The sequence below is a fragment of the Bombus bifarius genome, unplaced genomic scaffold (assembly GCF_011952205.1).
Source record: "Bombus bifarius isolate JDL3187 unplaced genomic scaffold, Bbif_JDL3187 scf7180000009243, whole genome shotgun sequence".
Taxonomy (NCBI): Eukaryota; Metazoa; Arthropoda; class Insecta; order Hymenoptera; family Apidae; genus Bombus; species Bombus bifarius.
In genome coordinates this window covers 1,553,281-1,578,026 of record NW_022884989.1, presented here as the reverse complement: position 1 = coordinate 1,578,026, position 24,746 = coordinate 1,553,281, and the positions used below count along the sequence as shown (strand labels likewise).

Genomic DNA, 24,746 nt, shown 5'->3' with positions numbered 1-24,746 from the left:
AAGAAGAAGCGGAACGAGTGGCAATCGACAAGCAAAGAGCATCCGGAATGAAAGTTCCGCGACACTTTTAATCATCGCGCCAACTCGTCGTTTGCTTCGCTTTCTTTTTCGCGTTGCGATCTGAAAACGACGGAATTGTGGTTCCTTTTGACGAAGAAACTAAGAAAGGTTTTAGACTAGTCTTGTGATAAAATTGCGTTTAAAATATATTTATATGTAAATTGAGATATTTGTATATTTATACCGCTTGATGCGAGGCCGGTATATCTAAAGATAGACGTTCTCTATAGAAAGTAGTTAAGATTTAGACTTCGTAATGGAAAAAGTACCTTTATAAAAATAAAATAAAATGTCTCAAATACCCCAAAATAATGTAATTACTATCAATGTTGAATTTCCGCATTCAATAATATCTATCGTTCAGAATTTTCTGCTAATTATAATAAGTGTTTCGATATATCAGAAGGTAACTCCATAACGATATTACGAATAAAATATGTATAGAGCAACAATTTCTGGAACATCGTAGTGTCCGAATATATATTAACGACAGTCATTGAAAGCTCTTCCGGCCCTACGTAATTCAGTTGCTGTAATTGGCTATTAAGACGCTGCAGATTCGTTAGTGCACGCTTTAAATTCGTCATTAAAGATTCGAAAAGTTAAAGCTTTAATCAGTGATGCCGTCAAAACGTTTTCGGTGGTAGGGTTGGCAATTTCATTCGGCGAACGTTGCTCCCAAAAAGGAAGTTTAATCGCCACGCGTAATTAGGAAATTAACAAGGCAGAAAATAGCTTGCACGAGTTTACAACTGTACATGTATGCGTTACGACAGGAGAAGGCTATACGACAGTTGATGTTTTATGGAGATAAATGAAATTCAAATTTATGCTGTAAATATATGAGCATCCTGAATTTAGACATGGATTAAGCATTTTTTAATTTTATTCGTCTTGTTTTCGAACGGTTCTACCAAATTTTACGGAGCTACCAGCTCCAATTTTACGAGTAACTAGTTCTATATCTAAAGCGTTTTCTTGTGTTATATTTCGTAAAACCATAATAATCTATAGAGTAATTGAAAACTACGAGTAAAAAGACATGATAATTTAAATATTCAAGTTGAAAAACGTTACTTTGCTGGATAAATTGTACGAATAACGGATTTAAAATCATTCGACTTACTTTTATGTAATATTCTTCTACAAAAACAAGACAAAACGGTAAAATACTCGCTTGATCTTCCACCATTTGGAAGGCATAGCATGCCATAGCATGCAGCACTGCTCTCATTCGTACATTTTTCACTTATTTTATCGCGTAGACTCGTGATAAAAAGACAGAAGTATTGTTGCACATTCACGAACTGCCCTGTATTATTTCCAACACCCGCATTCAACGACGACCAATCTTTTTCCCACTTCTCGTTAACCGTTGTTTACGCGTGAAAATAAGTACAATGCCGGCGGAATCACAGCCCGGTGAAAAGGTTATAAAACGCGGAACCAATTTTTCTATGGCAGTTAGTAACATTGTTTGCGAAACAAACAACACTTTGTTGAAAGGTCGAATTACTTCGTGAACAAAAGACAAATGAATTCGTCGTATGTTTCGTACAAATCCCTCGTTGCTATTTTTTTAAAGTGGATCTCACGATAAAATGTGGACATTACACATATATTGAACAGAACGAATTATCCTATAAACGGATTAATTCAAGTACGCGAGGTAATCACAGATGTTACACAGTTTCATTTTCGTGTTTTCCATCAAATTTTTACGAACTTTTAATGGAACTGCTTGGTAGAAAACTGTAAAAGAGTAAAAATCTATCACGACGGACGCCTTTATCGCGTGGCTTAATCGTAATCCCTCTGTAAACGAACGCTTTACAGACAACCTGATTGAAAGGTATCTGTAAAACTTTCCCCGTTTCAAAGGATTTTTTAAACGTTTGTTTGACTTTGAATCAAATGGAATTGAACGTCGAATTAAATGACATTATATTTGAGGGGAAATTATTGTTATTGTAAATTCAGGGATTATTATAAAAAATATTCTAACAGGGTACACTGGCACATTTACTTTGCAGAATAAATACGAATTAAAAATAAATGATTCATGCAATAAAACGTGATCCATTAAGACATGCATTATGAAAACTATTACGAAAACACTGAAAGCTATAAGTCATTCAGTCTTGAATTCTACATTCCGTAACCGTACGATAATCAATTCTTAAAAATTAACAAAATATCTATATTAAATATATAATATTTGTAATATTTGATACCAGAGAATAAACTATCTTTAGATTCAAGTATAATTGAATATTAGAAAGAAGCAAGAAATATTTTATACGCAAGATATCGTGCTGTGTTCAAGGTATCATACATATGCAGCGAAATGATTCATCGCCTTTCTTCGTATTGACCTCAAAAGTGGCTATTAACTTTTCGTGGCGCAATGTGTTGACTCCGCGATTAACGGTACCAGTAACGGCCCCACGAAACAATTTTAAAACACGTCAGGACGGTCAACTTGGTCGAATATCATTATCGTTTGATCTATCGTAATCATCAAAAGAGCCGGTTACTGAGCGCGTAATCTTCAACCTGGGAAGAAATTACCATTTCTTATTTATGTAAATGTTAACCTGTTTCTTTTAAGGCTACTAGCCATTTTTCTTATTTCACAGTTAATCTTATTCCCACTTACACTCTTTTATTAATATGAATGAAACGATTTGTTGCAAAGTATCGTATTATCAATGGGTATACGTATAATATGTTATGAAATATATGCAACTGAAATAATTGTAGATTATAAAATCGATTCAATCAGTTGCTATAAATCTGATTGTAAAATATATTCTATTTCGTAAAGAGGTGTTCTCTCTGGCAATTATAAATCTCATTCCAATTAGCAAATATCTAAATCAATTAAATTACAGAAAATGGATCTCTCTCTTTCACTCTAACTCTCGAACTCATTTTTAAAAAATTATATTTTAATAATTAAACAAAATTATAATTGTAATTATATTTATTTTTTGATATACGATAATACTAACTAATAACTAATCATAACTAGCTAATAAAAAAAAAGACATTGTAAATCTGTTCATTTTCTTCTAACTAAAATTATCCTCAAGCTCGTGTCACGTTTCTCATTTTAAACGCTTAAAATTACAACTCACACCGAAGAAAGTTGAACGTGATAAATGTTCAAACGCGATACGTCACGCTCGGGAAAGTATCCGTGCGTACAAAGGGAAATTCGTCTGCTTGGTGTATACAGTTTTTTACGTTTTAATTAATACGAGGATCAAAGCAACGTGCATGAGAGCGAGTTCGAAGCACCTGCCGGATAAAGAAAGAAATAGAAACGTTCAAACGGGACATGAAAACGTCCCGACGAGAAGCCAACGTGAAATTTTTAACGAGCGATGATTTCAGATCCACGAAATTATGAAAACACGCTAAAACCCGTCAACAAGATTTATCCAATCGCGACACAATTTTGCGACATATTACAATCTCAGAAGACCTGTTTCCAGCTAGTACTCCCTCGTAGTATCGAATTTAGATCACAAAGAGCTGCTCGATGATGCCCGCTCGCGTGAATAACTCGATATATAGAAAAATGACATTTCCTTGAGGTATCTTTCGAGATACAGGAAGATTCTCTGATACTGAAACGATATTTGTCTCTGGATTTAACATTCGACCGAGCAGAAAATACGCAAGAGATCGGTAAAAGCGGTGTTTTTGTGTAATAAACGCTCGACTAACTTGGCTTTGTTCTTTAGCAAATCCTCTTGGAAATACATGTTTTAAACATCTAACGATGTGCAATCCATCATACAGACGACTTTGTGCACGTAATCCATTGCAATTCACTTGTCAAACTGGAAAAAATATTCTGACTGATCGCATTACTACAAAAATTTATATGTGAAAATCTACCTGATCTAACTTCTCCAATGACATTTCTTCAAATCTTACAGAAACCATTATTTGAGAAAATAATCGTAAGATTAATACATGGTAGATAGAAAGAAAGAGACATTTGGATGCGTCTAGGTGTTGCTAAATATCATAAAGACATTTCAAAGAAAATCACGTATTAAAGAGGAATTTCTGCGGAACCGATGTAAAACAAGTACCTTATGTAATATGTCAACGTAATTCCTTTTATTAATGATCATTGAATTCATTGCCAAAGTAGATATCCGCAATAATAATAATAATACACCTCGTATGTAAGAACTCATGTCATATTATCTCACGCAATTGACTCAAACAACAATTTTATCAGCAGATATTAAGCTATCAGAAGTCGTCAGAGGCATTGAAAAACAACATTATATTAAAATATCTTTCCATGACCAATCTATGACCTTTTCCTTACCATTTATATATTTAAAGTAAAATATAGATCTTTTAATTAATCTAACAACAGCAAATTAAGCTGATAATATACGTTGCTTCCATAAAATACCAACACGCTGCATCAAACCCAGTATCGTCCACTCTTAGATTAATCCAAGGACGATCCTCGTTTTCTTTTCTGTAGTCTCTAGGGGCCATCGTTATTAATAATCCGACATTTCGCTGACAATCACTCAAGAGATAACCAGCAACGAAAGGAAGTGCGATTGCTTAATTTATCATCGAATGGAGGTCACCGGTGAACGCGATAACTAGTCTTATTTACTCGCGAAAATATATTTAACATCGTTTATCGTGAATAGTTATCAGTTACGTTAGTCGAAGAGCAGGGCTGTTGGTGGAAAGCGAAGTTACTTTTGACTTTTGTAAAATAGGTATTCGTAAAAAAATAAGTAGCCTGAGAACGAACGGCTGTCGGTTCTCTTGATCGAAAGTTCGCCTCTTTAATTTCTGTAAAATACAATATTAGGAAGCATTTGACGTTCAGCAGGAGATGTCACTAGACCACGATATTGTCATCGATCAACCGGCTGGAGAGTTTGTCACCTCTGGATCGAGGAGCAATTAATTCTGGCGAACGACTTCATGGATCGGACAGCGGAGCACGTAAGTAAACCGACTGTCAAATCCGATTTCTGACGCGGTCGAGAGCCTGAATTCGAATGAGGCCGTTCCGCCGAGATTTCTCACTACCGATAATCAGCTAAGATTCTATTCTAGATGGTGGGAACGCGCCTGTTTCGTATTATCATAACGGAATCGGCGAAACACGCTTTCGCAGAGTAATTAACTTTTCGCGTTCACCACTGGTTTTCAATGCTTGCCTGCTATATACCGTTGGAAAGAAAACAAGAGGTATAAAAATACTTGAACCTCGAACTAGTTCCGTTGTAACATTAGCAACGTCATTATCAGAACATTACGTTTAATTAATATTTACTTGGGTTTTACCTCTACGTAACAATCTGCAATATTCACTGTTTGTTAAGAATTTCTGTTCAGTTTTTATAGACTGTACGGCATGTAATTCATTACATTTAAATTCACTTAAATACAAATTCATTGCCAATATATATATATATATATAAACATATATCTACTTCACATGCACGTATCGATTACAGATAGATTAATGCATAGAATTTCCATTCCAAATATTATACGTTATACTGACGAGGAAACTTGATTCGACGCATATTATTCCAAAAGAAATATTTGAAATAATTTCCATTGGCTGCTTATTTCCAATATCTCACAATCGATAATTTTTCATTCCTGCGGAAAGTTAACTCTGTTGCAGTCCTCGAATATTCTCTATGTCTCAAACTCGCTCGAATTTCAACCGAGAAAAGACTATTCGTTGTTTTAGGAAAATCATTAGTAATAAAAAAGATTCTCTCCTGGTTCATCGTTAACGATCGTTTCCATACTAATAGCATTTGCAATCGTTTCAATCGTTGAATGTAACTTTTCTAAATTGGTTACCTTTTAATTTTATCAGACAGAATATGACAGAACGTTACTTGTGAAATGATATACCAAGCGCTATACTTGCACCGGATGTTTTTCTTTTCATATATGCATATTATGCATATATGAAATGCATATGCATATATTTTGCATATTATGTACTGTTAAAGTGCTTACCACTTCTAAAAAAACTCTACATCTGGTCTTTTTAGTTTTCTCAAGCACCGAAGCCATCGACAGCGTGTAGACAAAAGACTGCGACGAAGACAGACCATAAACAGTAGACAGGTGACGTTGGCTTCGGGGTTTTCAGTTATTGGGTAACACAGCTAGCGTGCGGATCTGGACCAGTTCAAATTGTATTCTTACTTATAATTACACTTCTATTTAAATATATTTTCTGCCTTACAATTTATCCACGAGTTTTCTCTGTTTACACATCGAATAACCTCAACATGTACGTTCCGTGTATTTCTGTACCTTGAAGTGTTATAGATACAAAGTCCGCAGTCATAAATAACATCATAAATAATAATCAATACGCTACATATAGAAATTCTGTGAGAATATTACCAGATTATTGCTAAGATTATCTGTTTGTGCCTGTTTCTCGTACAGACGCCGCGTTGGCAGATCGTTCGTTCCAATCGCGTTCGAATGAATCATCGACGTGTAAACCTTTCCCGCCCAACGATACTGAAGATTCAAACGGAGCTACATTGACGCTATTATCAACTATACGGGCGAACTTTGATCACGAAAACGCATGTTTTAATGATTCCAGAGTTGAACGGTCTAACTAGTCTTTGACAATGTTCCCTAATCCCTTGATGTAAATGCAAAATCGATATAAATATGTATAGCGATAACGAGCGATCGAAATATGTATGCGAATATAATCGAAGTTTAAGAAGGCTGTGAATCGATTCGAAACACTTTTTGCTGCAACAAGATAAATTCCAAGCACGTCGTCTGGAATGCGTACGACTTTAGGAGTGTTCTAACTTTAAGCTATTCGGGGCGCTTGTACTACGTGACATCGATTCTATGTAATATCTACTCGAGGATACAGTCTAGTTAATTATTTTCGCGTAGGGTTTGCGATGCAAATTCGCGTTAATACGAGGAAACTTAATGGAAGATTCTCGTCAGATCAGATTAGTCTGACAATATATTTAATAAGACATCGTAGGATCCCTAAAACTGCTTGTTGACTATTGATATTTACCTAAATGCTTTGTGTATTTAGTTTAGTATTTATATAGGATAGTAATTCTTTTTGATACCAATAGACGATTAGTATTTATTTCTATACGGTGAGATAGTTGTTAAAAGATTGGAAATAAAATGAAAATATGATTCTTTAATTTACATTTTTACATAATTTACATAAATTACATTTCAATTTGTCGATAGAATTTAAAAGCTAGTTGCAAATCAAAAGCACTCTGATATCAAACTGCTGTATAGCGATCATTGGAATATCTTACGTAATGTCATGACGAAAGGGAAAATCTTCATGGAGACATGATTAATTCAAGATAGTTGGTCAAGTTTAGCATCGCTGCAAAGAAAAACTATGACAACAGCGCGAATCTTTTTTGCGTGACATAATGTTCCAGAAGAAACAGAGAATTGTATACAAAGCTTATTACGTTGAAGCAATGTTTCCTTAGCCTATATCAAACAACGTAATTCCAGAAATATACGTTTCTTTCTACATTTCTCTATATTATAATTTTTTACGAGATATTACATACAGGTATAGTTAACTTTCTAAACTCACATTGATGTGACTTATTTCATTTCACGAAGATATCATTTTATATAGACTATAACGAACTAATCTAGCAGAGAAGATTACGACAGGAGAAAATCTTACAAATCTTATACAACAATTGTCCCTAATCTTTCATCGTTGACATCATTCTAACCTACATGGAGATACAGACGCTTACATTTGAATCTGGCATGCCAGAAGCCACTGGCGAGACCAGATGCCCAGCCGTTAAAACAGATGTTTATTTACCGAATGAAAGAACCTTTTGACCGCTTGACGAAAAAAACCATGTGGCAGTACAAATACGTCGGCCACGTAATCAGCGTAATACATTGCGTTCCGTGACACGTGTGCCACCGACCGACGAACTAACCTCTCAACGAGAGACGATCAAATAAATCGGAACAAAGAAATCACATTCTATTACACGTGGAATCTAACGTAAAATCTATCTGTTTCTCTGTTATACGTATATCGTATTGGTAAAATGTCACTGACCTTGAGTCGAACTTGGTACCATCCACCAATGTGCCGGTGTAATGCATCGTCAACTGGTCACCGATCTTCGATTTCGCGTCGCATACTTCCGGTACATACAGCTTTTCGACCTTCAGTCCCGACTGGTTCTGATCGGCATTTGCAAGAACAAGAACGGCGACGAACACGAGAAGCACCGTACGGCACGTCGCGAGCACGACACCCGCGTTATTATTTTCTAAACGGACAGCCATGACTCGGTTCGTTCGTTGGCAAATGCTCGTAAGCAACTGAGTCGGTGTAGCGCTCTACTCCACCGAGCTACCTTCGTTTCCCACTCCCTGTGGCCGCTGGCTGCGCTGTACTTCGTTCCGAGATCAGGCGAACGCGTTGGAAAAGGACGAGAGCACCGTGCCGCCACATTGCGCCGTCTCATTGGCCCCACGAAATATGTAGGTCTCTGCCTCGGCCTCTTTTCCTCCTTCCTTTCCCTCTCTCTCGCTCCCATTTACTCTCTTTTTCGCTCTCCTTTTCCCTCCTACGCTCTCGCGTGCCAATCCTCTCTCGCGTCTCCTTTTTCCCTTCCGTCTCGTTTTCTCTCCCTCCAGCCAAACACTTCCTCTCGCGCATTTCCTTTCTCACTCGCCCGCGCAAAGTCCCTTCTTGTCTTTTCCTTGTTTCTTCCTCGTCACGGCTCCGTTCCACGGTACGGTTCGGCAATGTCGACCTTCCTTTCCTATTGCACGCATGCCGTGGCTACGTCGCTATACCTAGCATCCCGGCTCTCTCTTTCTTCGAATCTAACCCGCGTGTCCTTCTTTCGAACAACCATTCGCGCCTCTTTCTTCCTTCTTTGCGCTAACAAACATCTTTCGAATCTCTCGTGATGAACCGAGTCGCGTCTCGTGGCATCTTCGTATGGCGTCTCAATTCGGGTCACTTTGTAATTTAGCCTTGCAGGCAGTTTCTTGGTCCTGTACAAGAAGCGCAGAGCATCGTTAGTACAGTGACGCGTTGGTTAGAATTTCTTGTGCGATACACGCTTGCTAGATGAGATTATATCGACCGATCGCGTTATTGTTTATTATTATTTATTATTCTCTCGTTGTTGTTTATTACCGAGCGATTGAGTAATTTAACAAAATATTCTAAGGTTATGGAGACAGGAGTTATACCGAAGCACAAATTGCAGTGTATTGTACCGCGCACCATTGAACCGCGATACGGGGGACAATAATATGTTGCAGGTTATAGTAAAACCTCAAAATCGATCAGTAACGGATTTTTATTGGCATTTGAACTCCTCGTTTCGCATGATGTAGCATGATTATGGCATTATGTACTACATAATACTGATATTATTCAAAGCAGTATCATATTATATGGCACTAGAGGATTATGTCGATCGATCGATTTTAAACGATGAAATATTGTGGCCCAGAAACGCCATTCTCCGCGTTATCGGATGGCAAAATTTGAATAAGAAAATTGTGCGGTAACATAGATCAATGAGAAGGAAAGCTAGCAATTAGGATATCTTTTTCTTTCAATTATTATTCCTCCTCGAGAGAAACCTGCCCAATACAACCTCTTGAGATAAAATAATATGAATGCAATTTTTACAGCATATTTTTACTGTTTCTGCAAGACGATAAGAATTCTTACAAACATCTAAAAAAACAAAGATCAACCACGTCGACAGAACCGCGCCTGATATACCAAAACATAGAAAGATACACAATTACTGTTGGTGTATTGAAACTGTAGAGGAAAACAGCGCAAAGTTCCTTAAACGCGTGAGACTAAAGCTCCCTAAAAACATTAACGAAGAGATAAACGAATTGTGACAGGATACGGTGGTATTATAAAAAAAAAAAAAAAAATAATGAACGCTGTTTCGTTTCATTGTACAAAGAACAACCTGAAATATTATCGTTCTCGGACTTCGCTCTTTGTTTTCAACGGAAGTTCCAACGTTAGTAGCGCAACTTTTACATCAAAGAAAAACAAACTGCGTTGACGTTCGTCTCCGCTAACAATTCTGCCAGGTTGCCGGTCGCTGTCGTAATTAATTTCCCTTTACCTGTCCACTCGTTTTTCAACCCTTTTCGTACCCCGTCCTACTTACCTATTTACCGACAGTCTCACGCAGCGTCTTCCAAGCCTCGTTCAAACCCTTTGCTCCTTTCCTCGAACGTAATCCTTTTTTTTTCCAGGGCTTCTTTCACTTTGACGACGTGCGATATCTTTGCTCTTTGGCATTACATCGTCGTTGTTTTTTCTTCTTTCTCGCATCTTTCGGTGCTCTTCCGCTCGTTTCCATGCAACAGATATCGTTATGATGCGTGTATAGCTCTTTCTGTAAGTTTTCTTCTTCGTGTTCTTCTGCACGTTCGGTAACTACGTGTCCATTTCCAACCCTTTCTCTTTCACACTGCTCGCCGTCCTACTTTCTTCGTTTGCCAGCCGTGTCACAGCCGCAGCCAAGCGGACTGCAACATCGCAATACGTCTCTTCTTGCACGGAACCGCGTGCACCAACGCTGCCAGCAATGTTCAAAGTTACACGCGTATCTCGCAACTCGCGAATGCCTCGCTGCATCCCGTCGCTCACCAGCAAGAAATCCATCCTACCGATTAACGAGGTTTGCGAATTATACGCGAAAATTAGGCGCACGAGTATCACTCGGTGAACACTCGACTTGGTTTTTAGAATTTCACGGCTCGATGATACGATCCTTTCGAGATTTCCACGAGTTTTCAATTGATGCTGTTTAACACTCGTGTCGAGTATATTTCTTGAGAGTTGTGTTGACATGTAATATACAGGATCGTGTTGGAAATTTTACATGGAAAGGTAATACATAGAGAAACTTAAAGCTATAATCGTATTGTCGATATAAGTTATTGAAATAATTAAAAATTGTTGGTCAAAGATCGTTCTGTTTAGAGATGTATTTTATGCAGATTAATTGTTATGTAGGAAAGATATTCTTTATGCTTTTAAAATTAATTTCTTTATGTTACATAACCTTGAAATAACAAGAAAATATTAGGAAGATACATATTTTGATTTACTATACGTAAGTCGATGACGAATTTGTATATGTTGCGCTAACGATAAAAACAAAATATTTGTTATTATCAAAAAATACGTAGACATTCATTATCATATATTTGGGAGAAACAATATTATATATTTATGACAAATATCTTCAAAACATTCATCGTAATATGTTTAGCTGCATGTGATGTAAAATATTTGATCGTCTCTATTTTGTTGGAAAGTAAACCTGACAAATTATTCCAAATTATTCCATAGGTACATCCGCTCCATCGTGTTGAATTTGCGTTCCATCAAATTATCAAATATAAATTTATACCTACAGAGTGTTGGCCGATGATTGTCAAGTTTTACGTCATGTAAAATAAACTCATTATATAAATAAACTTAAAATCCTCTTTCGTGATAATTTCGTCCCAATCGGAGATAATTTATTTTTTCCTATCGACAGAAATATTAACGAACACAATTCCACTGTGTAACTCGGAATTTATTATTCGCAAAGCGAAATACAATTTATCGACAAGAAACTTCACAACACTGGCCATTGAAATATCGAGACTAAGATATCTGCTGAACCAATAGTTTTTTGGCATGAATCGTTTCGTATATTATTACGGGAAATATCTAACTTCTAATATCTAAAAACATCTAAGTATAAAATATAATTACATCAGATTATGTCACTCTCGAAATCACTCGGTTCTTCTCTGAACAATTTTTTCATACAGGTAATTTACGAGTAATTTGTAATTACAAAGCCGTACAAAATCAGATGGAATTTTATCATGTTGGGAATACATAATATGAAAAACTACGTATACCACTAACCAATACTGTTCAAGTTTCCGACTATTCTGAATAAATACGAGGAACGATGATCAAGGATGGAATAAAAATTCCAGTTTCAAATATTGGCTCACCACCACCATGAAAGCAAGCACTTGCCTATCTAGATATTCTGCGGATTCTAATCCCCGGAAATACTATTTTTTATTTACCCAACCACATGTACCGATCGTTTCAAATTGCACATTCGAATCGCGCGGATTTTGCCGAACCGCGTGTTAAATTAAAACGTTCGTCACGAACGCTTCTAGTACGATCAATCCTTGCTGTCCTTTTTCTTTGACGTACAGTATCTCTCATAAGTACTTACATGGACATCTTGGTCGATTTCTATTAATATTATACAGGGTGGTTGGCGGGGTAACTGGCGGTACAGGCGGAAAGGGGGTGATTCTACGCGAAAAAAAGAAGTCGAAAATATAGAATAAAAATTTTTCGTTTGACACTTTGTTTTCGAGAAAATCGACTTTGAATCTTCGCTCGGTATGCGTGCGGTACGTTATAACGGATTTCACTGTAGATCGTTGTCTCGATGGAAAAATTAAAAAAAAAAGAATTTTTTTATTCTATATTTTTGACTTCTTTTTTCGCGTAGAATCACCCCCTTTCGGCTTGTACCACCAGTTACCAACCACCCTGTATACGTCCATACGTTAAATTTAATGTCGTTAATAAATTGTTAATACTGAAGAAAAAACAGCAAACTAATGATAAAAAGCAGTAGTTGTATGGTATCTCCATTAAATCAACAAAAATATACGAGATTTAGATTATTTATTTAAAACCTTATCGGTAATATGTTAAAACTAAATACACGACTCGGCGAAGTAGCTACTAAATGGTACTGAATTTTAAATATAATAGAGTCGATCCGAGAAATCTCTCTGTTAAATTGAAGAAAGTTTTTCCATCTCAACCGTAACTTGACAATCAAACAAATTACTTCCATGATGTTTAGCACTTACGGATATCACATTTTTATCGCATATCGACATTTAGAAACAGATTTTGTCGTGTAGTAACATTCTGTAAAAATTGTATCAAGGAAAAATAAAATCGCCTCAAATCCTCGTATTTATAACTTTGTAGCTATGCACTACACTTTTGAAAGGTAGCGTACAACGTACATATTACAGTACCGCGACAGTTCGTAAAGTTTCTACATTATCACGAATAAACTCGTTCCAATTACAACGTTCGTAACTTTGCACATTGCACATGCTTCTTTCCGTCCAAGGACTAATTCATCGGTGGGATTCATCGAAGCGCAATGACGCTGCTGCCTCGAAATGGAAAACTCGAGTTCAGAGTTGTTTTCCTACCTCGATCCGACGAAACGCGCTGCTCTAGATGAATTTCATTTATTCTTAAATAAATGCAATTAAACGGGTTACGACTGAAACGAATGTAGAACGGGAGAACATCGCTTGAAGAGTCGCGCAGAATTATAATTCGCGCGTTTACGTAGCTCGCGACCGCGAAAAGAAATGATCTTCGAGTGTTTGTTGAAATGGGATAAATGAAGCCCCTTTATTGCGCGAGTAATTTGAAAGTAAGAAATGGGAGCGTTGTGAGAGGGTTAGATTAAAATTTTTATCTCGCTGAATTATTGAAGATGTCGCCACCAAGCTAAATTTCATTTACATGATTCTTTCAATTTTCACCACCTGCCGCTAGACTACGGATGTTTATACATTTGGGTAAAAATTTAGAGATACAAAAATGCATAGAATACATATATTAAGTTGTCCAAAAAGTGTCTTTCTTTTACAGACACGTCTTTTACAACGACGCATCTTTATACAAACATGAAACCCTATCTGTCTAACGTTGTAATCTTTATCTTGATAGAACAAAATGGATCATACGTAATTCGATATAATAATGTATGTGCATATATTATTTCTTTATGAAACAAAAGAAACATTTCGGACGACCTAATGGTGTAGCACAATACTATATTTAGGGGGTGGAACACATCTCTACGTTTCTTTTATTTCTTCGTTTGTATTTGTAAAAGTATGAAATTGCATAAACACATTCGTTGATGTTTATCATTATGTTACTGATACGCGCGTGTGCATTTTCGCGTACAAATGCGCAGAACATTTATTTCACAGGAAATTTTTAATTGGCGATTCGCCGATAGATCCATTCCGGGAAAAATATGGCTCTATTAACTCATAAAATAACATTTCTATTATCCCTGTTTTATGATTGAATGTAGCGGAGCGAAGAGTAGTCGTAAAATAAGTTTCTAATAGACTCGGCACCTTAAAGGAGGGATATAGGTATCACGGTCCCACTGCGGACGATATCAATAGCATTGGAATGACCTATCTTTCGTTACAAGCAACAAAAGATCGAATTTCATAAAATATGGAGAACTTGAAATATTTGGACGTTATGAACACTGGAAGATGCCAAGCAAATTCGTCAGAATTTCTTCTCTGTTCGTCAACGAGCATGACCTCTTTCGCAGGCTTTTAACAAGAAGAAACACGAGAGCCGGGTCCGCGAGAGAGATGTTTCGTCGAATCGTCCACAAGCTTGAACTCGTATAACGTCGAGGGAGAAAACGCGAAACGTTGAACTGTCTGCGTGGTTGTTCGTTACACGAACGGGTCACGACGTTCGGCCAGAAGTGAATTTGCGTCTGGCTCGCAGGAATCTCGGCGAGCCGTGACTTTGGCCGTGCCATCGCAACGCGTCTACATTCCGACTTCATGCATACAAATTATGTGATTTGTGGGGGATCCGGGCCTTTTGAAAGTTTCCAAGTCTGTTGAACAAGGAGAGGATCACAGAGTGCTCTATCGTCGATCCTCGGGGAGGAGAGTATCGCGTTCGATCGCGTTAAACCGAACACCGAAAAGGGAACGAGAAACGAGAAAGTTTTTCGATCCTGGCCGCGTGTACGCTGACTTAATTTCAACGTGGGTTCGTTCGACAAAATTCTCCGTTCCTTCTAACCTTTCTGTGTAACTTGCTCGTTTTATCCGCGACGTGTACGACGTTTTGTTGTCTGACGACGTTCACTGTTAACGAACTTACGAACGAAAGCATCGTGAGAACCGGTGTCCGCCGTGTTGGACAGGACCTTTTATTTCCAGAGAATACAGTATTTCCTGGTAATAAGCTCGTTTCCACAGTTACGGTTTGTCGCAAAAATATTCGCGCCATCCTGAGCGGAGGCAAGAAATAGGATGTAATACTTCGGGCTAGACAATTGTTTCGAAGAAACAATAACACCAGAGTTCATCTTATCGATGTATCTCTTTTATTGTCCTTTATTCAGTATCGTGTGTGTGTGTGTGTCTATGTACACATGTCATTGTTTGTCAAAGAGGTAAATACGAGGAAAACCGTGGCGAAAGTAGAGTACAGACTTTCATTGCGGAGCGGTTAAATATGGAAGTGACCTCCAGGTGAAATGGAGACTCTGTTATGCTAATTTATATTCATGCCGGATAGAATTGTTGAATGAGAGTTAAAAGGAAAATTAATTTTGATATTTATGTTTGTAGTTCATCGTCGAGTTGATGATTACTTTCAGTTTTACGTGGTTTTAATATACATGTCGCTCAGGGAGATACTTTTTTGGCTTTATTTTCAAGGAAACAATTTGTTTCTCTTTTGACGGTTGATTGATATTTCGTATTTTAATTACTCGTACCCGTACAACTTTAATTTCCCATTTCAACTTCAGTTAGAACTATTTTCAGACATTTAATTGTACGTAGAAATTTTATTAGCTTGCCAATAACGCGTTTTATTCGAATCTTTGCAAAAAGGAATCATCGGTGTGAAATAAATTATCAATGAGAGACCGAGACAAAAGTATAAAAGCAAGGCATATTACAATGACGAATGCACGAAAAGTTGGTGCAAACCATTTGTTAGTCGGCACTGTATTTCCTCCAAGAATAATTACATCGCGAAATCAATGGAGCCCCATAGAAATGCGGTAGTTCCGTTGGCTCGTGTAACGACGCTACCAACTAATCCCAGTCGCGGCTGCTTAACGCATGGAAATTAATAATGAGACAGAATGGAAATCCTGGAGCGATAAGCCCTGGATCTACATAACTCAGCTCGTGGATTATACAGCGACGCAACGGTGCCGGTGCGAATTGAACGAACGATCGAGAAACAAACATGGAACCGGTTCATTTAATCCGGCGCGAACGCAACCCGCTTAACTTGAAAATTTCTATGCCCGTTATGACGCGGAAGCGCGGCAAATTAATTGCCTACCCGCGACAGACACTCCGTATTGTTCCAGGGAAATTTCTATGGTGCGCAAACTCAAATTATTTATTTCGCATTAAACTTAGAATTGTGGTCTTAGCCGTAGGACGAAGTAAATCAAATGAGTCTAGCTACGGTGTATGGTAGATTTTGTTACGTAAAGGACGAGAATAAATTTCCGATGTTTTCGTGCGTGCACTGAATTTAAAATGCAAAGTAAACGGTACATGAAACACGAAACCGTGAGGGCGGAGGAAAGGAAGAGACGAAATATATTATAGTTTATCTGGAATATATAGAAAATTAATTGCATGGAATGATTTAATATTTTTGATATTATTTTGGTCTTTTAACTCTTCATGCTCCACCGGCATGATACTGATAACATCAAACTGTTTCTTACATTGTTCGCATGAGATAAGAAATGGAAGGGCGTAGAGAACCATCGTACAGATAAATTTACAAATATTTATTTTATTCTTGCAGCAAAATTCTTGATTTCGTCAAAAGTCTTCAAAGTGCAAATATTTTATAGTTATACTATGTTTTCCCATAAAAGATTAACACACATTAAAAACCATCGAATTATACGATACGATGTATAATTTGTAATTTTGTTCGCAGCTTAAAAACGTCGAAATACATGGTGTTTTGCGAATCTTGTCGCAATTGGATCAACAGATTCCGTTTCCTCGTATTCTTTCCGCGCATAAGGAATCCGCTTTGCAAATTACATGGCAAACAGATTCTGAAAGAGCGCTGTTATCATTTATTTTCTTGTCGTTAGAGAGGCGGGAGGCGGCATTAGGCAAATAATAACGGTTCGCAGGCCATTGCTCCTCTCTCCTTGAATCTCCGCAGACAGTTAAGGCCGTATCGCTGGAGCGAATTCTCGGGGCAAAGGAATTTTCGTATTCGCGTCACGTCGCCGTTTCTATACGTACCTACCTGCTGCATACCGTTCGATTTAGTGCGGTACCAGTGTTGTCCCGCCGTTGTCCCGCCGCTATCGATATATTAAAGCGAACACAAATAGACCGATTTGTTCTGTTTATTACGAATACCGAGCATTAACACAGGTGAAACTTGACAAATTTATTAAAATTCTAACACACGATATACTTCAAACGTAGAAAAAAACAATGCGATTTTACTATTACTTATCGTGTCAGCGTGAGCAAAAATATGTATTTTAAACGACAAGTGTCTAAATTTTGATATCAAATATTAAAACGCTTCGTCTTTGTCGTGATAGGAATTACCTTAACTGCTTCGATAAATTTCTAAAGTATCTCGATAAATAATCTAAATTTCAATTTATATGTTATAATTATATGGATCGACGTAATTGACGATTAACATGGTATGTTGCTTAAAAGCAAAATAATATTATGTATACGAATTAGTAATTGTAAGCCAGATCGAACGAAAGAACACCGAACATGGGTCGAAAAACGCCGATGAAATTGAAATTTAGAGAAATTTTCTTATCTGGGTACGCTCGTGCTTTGAAAGTGATACAACTGAAAGCACGCAGGAATTATGTCTTTGAACATAGCAATATCTTCCTTCGTTGATTAAATTTATGAATAAGAAAAATTGCTCATAAAACAGAGCGGAGTACGTCCTTGTCATCTGCAAATTATAAATTTAAAGAACTTTTTCGTAATAATAATGTTGATAGATTCTCTATTTCTCATAGATCCAGTCACGTTTTTACACAATTTGATGAATGTATCCTCGCAATTATTCGGGTTGCGCCTCTATCGAGTGCAGTGAATTCGATATTGCGTAGCTTGTTTGATCGGTTTGGTTCGATTCGTAGCGCGTGGCAGTTATTCTTGTCTGTATTCTGTCAGATTAGCTCGCTCATATCTATGCCATGCCTGCTAGTACCGCTGTTATATATTACTACATGTCTTATGCTTGTGAATCACGTTTGTCTATTTTCTGTGACGCCGTGTCTTCCTATTTCATCTTGCACTTTCTTTCATTCCGTTTGCTCAAAGTGCTATTTGTGAGGTTGATACCTGTCTGAATCGAAGGGTAAAACAGAATTAAACTACTGAACTAAGCTTCAAATTCAATCTCAAAGGCCTTGAACGTTGCACGGGATAATCAAACTTGTTATCTCACTGTTGATCTTTGATATAATAATGAAAAAATGAGAAGATATTGTACACTTTAGGTCCGATAAAGAAAGATATTAGCACATCTGCCGAAAACTCGAAATGAATTCGACGGCAAATCCTACAACTGAAATCTGAATCTGACTTGTGGAATCATTTACAAAATCCATGGAACCAAATGACTTCATCCGACAACGCTCCATTTAATTTACAAAAGGAGACGCGAAGTTATGTATTTTGTTTCTTTCACAAGAGCTTTCGCAAAGAGTTTCTACGAAAGTAAAAGATATAAACTCTCAGATTTATCTGAGAGAAAAGAAACGCTGGAAAGATGACGCCGCGATAATCCACGGTGTTCGCCATTTAACAGTCGATTTTCCGATATCATAGTGATCGATATTACCTGTATTTGAAAATGAAACGGCTATACATAGGAGAATGGCCGCGGAAGCCTGATCTCACGAACGCTTAAGCGGCAAATGGCTCGAGCTTAATAGCGGCTCGTTTCCAGTGGGCACTGGTAGTTGGTTAAACGCGCGTAGTTTCGACAGGAAAGCTCGAAAGCAGGAGCGTACGTAACGCGAGCTTCAACCACTTTGAATGCCGGAGATAACTAAACTGGTACTCTTGTCCGCGGATGAGTTCGGGGTTAAGGGAAATACCGCGGCCTGCGGTGTGCTCGATTGTTCATCCAAAGGTTCTATCGCGTTACGCATTACATATATTAACAATTAGCTGGATAAACATGCGCGAGATAGACTACACCCCTGAGTTACATTGCGAGTTACCTTTCCTTTCTGGCAATCGGCAATACAAACTCAGCAAACTTATGTTTGCCTTTGGATAATTTCAACCTTTCCAAAATTCGATTGTTTTCAGAATGTGGAAAAAATTGGCAATTGTCAGAAATAGAAACACGTCTTTTGACGATTTTCTCGTTGCGTGGTTTCATAAAGAAGATACGATACAGTAAAATTTGAGATCAGTTTTATCGAAAAGAAATATATCTGTTATTTAGCGAATTAACAACTTTAAAAGCACAATCGAGCGTGACAAGGTCAATATAATTCTCCGTAATTGAAATTTCACTTTCGAAAGAAAAGAAATTTTGTTTCTACCGACGAAGGAATCAAATATACAGTTTGACTTTCTAATTACAATAAGACGTGCTCTATAGATTTCTTCGTATCTGATTATCACGAACTACTATACCGAAGATACTACGTTTAAGAAATACTTCTAAAGATAGTATGACAATTCATAAGATCAACACGAAAGAGCTACGTACTACTCGTATTCGCGACAAATTTAATTCATAGAAGAAACAGTTCTTCTGTATCTTAGTTACCAATCGCGTCAAATGTTATCAAAATATTGCTTTCTCTGTTGCGGCAAACGCGTTTCTCGCACTTTTGCAACGTCGTTAGCAACAGGCTTATGGACTTTGTTATCGTCTAATGTTGACAACTGTTAAGCGTCTGCGGCAGACAGTACCAGGCTCGGTCGTGCTACGCGATATTCAAAGGTGTCAACGATACGCGTACCGTTGATATACTTTCGCCTGCTTGATACATCTCGTCGCAAATTCACCAGTTTTATCGTGCACTGCTTGATCGATCAGTTTCTTGTTTGCCTATACGCAACAATTTCAACGACGAATTCGATGAATATCGAAGAAACTGCTCGTTAAACGCAACGCTGTGGGCAATATGGAGGACCACTCGATTACTAGAATTTCCAACACAAGGTACGTTATCGCGAGAAACGACTCGAGGAACTGATTCGTCACGATTGCAACGCGGTTATAGTCGAGATTTGCTCCTTGGTGAGAATGTTTCGGGCCCTTCGGGGCAAAACAATTCCAGACTGAATTTGCAAATGATGCTTCTCGGAGAAGTTTATGGCTGATAGACGCTTTCCTGTGTAATGATTTAGAAACTAGCGGTATTAGTAAACCGAATCACAAGTTACCAGGATTATAAATGTTTCTTTCACAGTTTCGATATGACCCTAGAAAGATTGACCTGCTAAATACAGGCCAAGCACAATTCTCATTGAAATAATTTCCAATACGAGATGACGATATTTTTGTCGTCAATAATAACAATTTTAATATTCACGGTACCATGTTGAAAATAATACGTCTGTGCAATATTAATATTATATTTGGAATTAACACAGTTCTGAAAGTCATATTTCGAATTGCTTGCCACTTCCATTCAACGGGCTAAGCGATCGAATATTTATGGAAATTAATTGGATAGTACAGGTATGTTTTTGAGATTGGAATCATCTGTGGAAGGATAACGCGAGATATGAATAACCGCATACTACTCGATCTTAGGGAAATCGTATTAAATAAACTTGAACTTGAAAAATAGGATGTCAATGAAACGCAAGCTAAATATGATTGATGCTTAGGAGTTGTATGAATCATAATCGAAATTCTTAAATACTAGAAAATCCTTGATATAGATATATATTGTGGTAGGTAGAGTGCGGATGTTTATACAAACTCAAACTTTTATAAACACAATTGAGATAAAGGAAATAACGATATATGATAATTAAGAATGATATTATCCAAATGATAAACAAATGACCAATTCAACAACCTAAATATATAAATGTTTCATCTATTAAATATTGTTATGAGTACTACATTTCGAATATTTCATGTATTTTGGCATATTCTGAGCATGTTGTGTATTTTTGCGTCTATCCATTTTTCGTAAACGCATAAACATCCGCGTTTTGGCTATGACAAATATTTCCTTTATTTTCCATTCTTTCGTTTTCAATTTTCCTTTCTTTTATTCAATAACTTTCTTTTATTCGATAATAGTCAATTTTATTATATTTAATTAGTATCGAAAGAGAGCTATTACTTTTGCGAGGCTCAAAGTTCGGAACAATACATGGTGTTTGGCAATCTCGTTAACGAATAGGTGAAAATTAGAATGCCAGATCGAGGCAGAACAGCTCTTTTGGAAATGACCAAAGGATCATATCGATCCATTGTAATTCTTGAGAGAGCGCGCGAGCTTTGAAATTTGTGCGGTGCCCCGCGGGAATGCGGATCTATTTGGATCGCTAATTTCGCCAGTTAATTTTAGGGAGGCTAACCATAGTAATGGAGTTTGCGGTGTGGGCCAAGCTTCTCATCCGTTATCGATAACGTCGATGGCTGAACTCCGTGTACCGGATGTCAGAGGGAATTGGACGTGTACCGAACACGTTTGAAATTCCTACAGAAAGTTCGGAGTACCGTTTGGCATTCCTACCCCAAACAATCGGCTACTTCCGACTCGGTCAAGAGATCCTGAACCTTTCGGCGCCAAGAACATGCGTTTCTCTGTAACTCAACCGCAATCGAAGGTTGATTCATTTCCTGCCCAGATTAATTCGCATTTACTCACGATTACTGTGACTAGTGACACCGCATCGGTTCAAACGATCGAATCACCTTGCTGGAATATGTAATTGTACAATGTTGGTCGACTTGCTCGCGCGCATAATGTGTTGGAATTTTGGAAAATTCAAAGGAAGATCTGCGCGAATGGTAGAACAATTCTTAAATGCAGCTCGTTCATTCTATACCGATACTCTGACCAACTTCCTCCACTTTTTATGGCATTCTCTATTGTGGGTCAGGTCACTTGTAACATCGTAGCCTCTGGAACTCTGTCTTTTTTCTTTTTATATTCATGCCTTTGCCTGAATTTTAATCTTGAATTTTTCACACGTTTTTATCTACGGTATAGTTATTAATTTATTTCGACGAATCTGAATCATTTGTTATGAACCGTAATCAATGTATTCAAACATACCTTTAGTTTAAATTTTAGCAATTTGGTAATTATACAAGTATGTGTATTATACAATATTTAACTCTTGAAAGCTATAGTCAAAGAGAATCACGTTCAATCCATCATGTTTATTCTAGATATCAATAAAATCAAGCAAGCGCAATTAAATGTTCTATTGTTACCCGATATTCGATTTTCTATAGAAAATATATAGTTTCCAATGGATGTATGTCGGTAGTATTATTACGAAACAATAGTATGACAACAAAATGGGGCGGAAATTGCATCCATGATAACTTTTAAGGATAAAATTTACCGCTTTTAAAAAAGGGAAAATTTTACCTATAAATGTGAAAAATTTCTAAATTGTAATTTAGAATCCAAATTAATCGAATGATAAAGCTTCAGGTGACATTAAAAATAAGCTGAAAATTCTATTACGCCTTGACAATATATGAAATGAATATCAACATCCTCGCCCTGGGAACAATAAAGAAACGAATGATAATCACGCTTAAAATTCGTTGCGTTCCCATTGTTTTTCATACGAACGGACTAATCACGCGATGGACGTTTGAAAACAGAACTCCCATATTGCACGGACGGAATAAACGAACGATTCGGGCTGCGAAATTAAAATCTTTTCCCGAATTCCTTTCTCGACTCTCGGTCCGTGGAATCGCGTAATGAGCTTTTTGTTGCGTCCCGCGTTATTACAAAGTCGAAAATAATCACGAGAAATAGCGGAATTCGTAATATCACGAACGACAATCGGCCATGTCGGCCTCGAATCCCTCTTTTTCGTAGCTGGTTTTGAAATAAAGTTGTTGCAATTTTTTTCTTCTCAACGTGTCATTTACTTTGGAAACGAATTTTTATGAACCGAAAAAATTATTCCGATAGATGAAAAAAAAAGGAAGTGGAACGAAGAACACAACGAATAACAAACAGCATCGTTTAGTATCTTTTGTCGTCCTGTTCGTTTCGATGCATCCCAGAAACCTGTGTGAATGTGCTCGGTACCGTTGTGAACATGATCACGTCTAGGCAGACAACAAAAGCTACTTGAACAGATCTCTGCTCTGCCAACGATTCTTCTTGCTATATTTCTCGTGAAAAACGCGCGTGGAAATAAGCCACGCTTACCGGACGTGATAATTCCACCAAGCATCAGAGATACGTGCACGATTTTTTACTTGGCCGCTCGAGTGATTAATGAATCTGCCCGCGAGATCATATCTTTTCAGTCGGTTCACTATGGCTGAAACAGCGACCGCGTTCGAGCGAATTCGTTGCCCCCAAAATGAACTTGGAACTTGAATTGTACGATACCTTCGTACGTGTTGGTTTCAGTTATACATATTTAAATTCTGTGATTTTTTCGATTGCGCCGCGACTATTACGGTTGAATAAAAGATTTCTTAATTTAACATTTAAAATTTCAAATAAAGAATTAAAGACTTACGATTAACGATTTCGAATTATAACATCAATATTTTATATGAGAAGTTTATAAATATATTAATGAGATTACTAAATGTAAGTTGCTACTTCGTAGTGATGGAATCAACTTTTTATCGTTCGATTTAAAATTTGGATATAGCCATAGCCTGTATGAGTTCATTGAACTCTTCCTCGACCTCGAATCGGTATAAACCCAAATTACGAAAGTCGTTCCACCTTTACTCTGGAAGTTTCTGATTTAAGGAAATCGAAGTGGCACGAAAAACAGTTCTTCTCGAAGTAGGTTAATTTTAGCCTGACACATTATCATTATCGGTCAATATCGATACAAATGAAATAATAATCACTGATACGTTATAGATATCAAACGTGTAAAATATCATCCTGTGGAAAAAGTGAATTCAAATGCGTGATATTAAAAAGAGAAGATTAAAAACATCCATATTAATACGGAATATCTTATTATAGCATGAAATTACCTTGTTTAACAAAGGAAAGAAATCAATTGATTAAATTCGTAACAAAGTAAAATCAGATAGTGTTTCATTAGTCGACGATACTGTTTGTTGTTTCGCTAATTTAATGGTCCTTATACGTTATACGTTAATTGCACTAACCGTGTGATATCGTTCGAACGAGTTTCGTCAATTAAAAGCATTAGATTTCGATTAGCAACAGCGACTCTCCTCGTTGCTTTTCAGCGATTTCATCCCGTTATGATACAACGCTTTTTCGTCCTTTTTCACCATCGATCTAGTTTGTACGACGAAAGGCCTTTGAACGTTTCGAACATTGCGAAATAATTTCCTGCTTGACTGCACGCTTTGATAGTTCATCGTGTAATCTTCAGCACGTAAGTCGTTGCATCAAAAATCCTTTGAATGCTATGTTAAATCGATTAGTTCAAGTGAGAGTCTGTATCGTCTGCCATGCTTTATTTATCATCCACTTATTATATATATGCCTTTAAACATTTAGGATAAAATTCTTATAGCAGAT

General features: G+C 37.1%; 1 protein-coding gene across 2 annotated transcripts in view; it reads right to left on the bottom strand.

The window, feature by feature from the left end:
- The window catches only part of LOC117214695 (FK506-binding protein 2), a 115,093-nt gene extending 106,579 nt beyond the window's left edge, over positions 1-8,514 (bottom strand). Inside the window, exon 1 of one of the 2 annotated variants that reach the window (XM_033460923.1) lies at positions 8,204-8,514. In XM_033460923.1, coding sequence (XP_033316814.1) covers positions 8,204-8,436 — 233 coding nt within the window. In that variant the 5' untranslated portion in view covers positions 8,437-8,514. The remainder of the gene's footprint in view (positions 1-8,203) is intronic. The other variant, XM_033460924.1, reaches the window with a different exon arrangement.
- Positions 8,515-24,746: the final 16,232 nt, after the last annotated feature.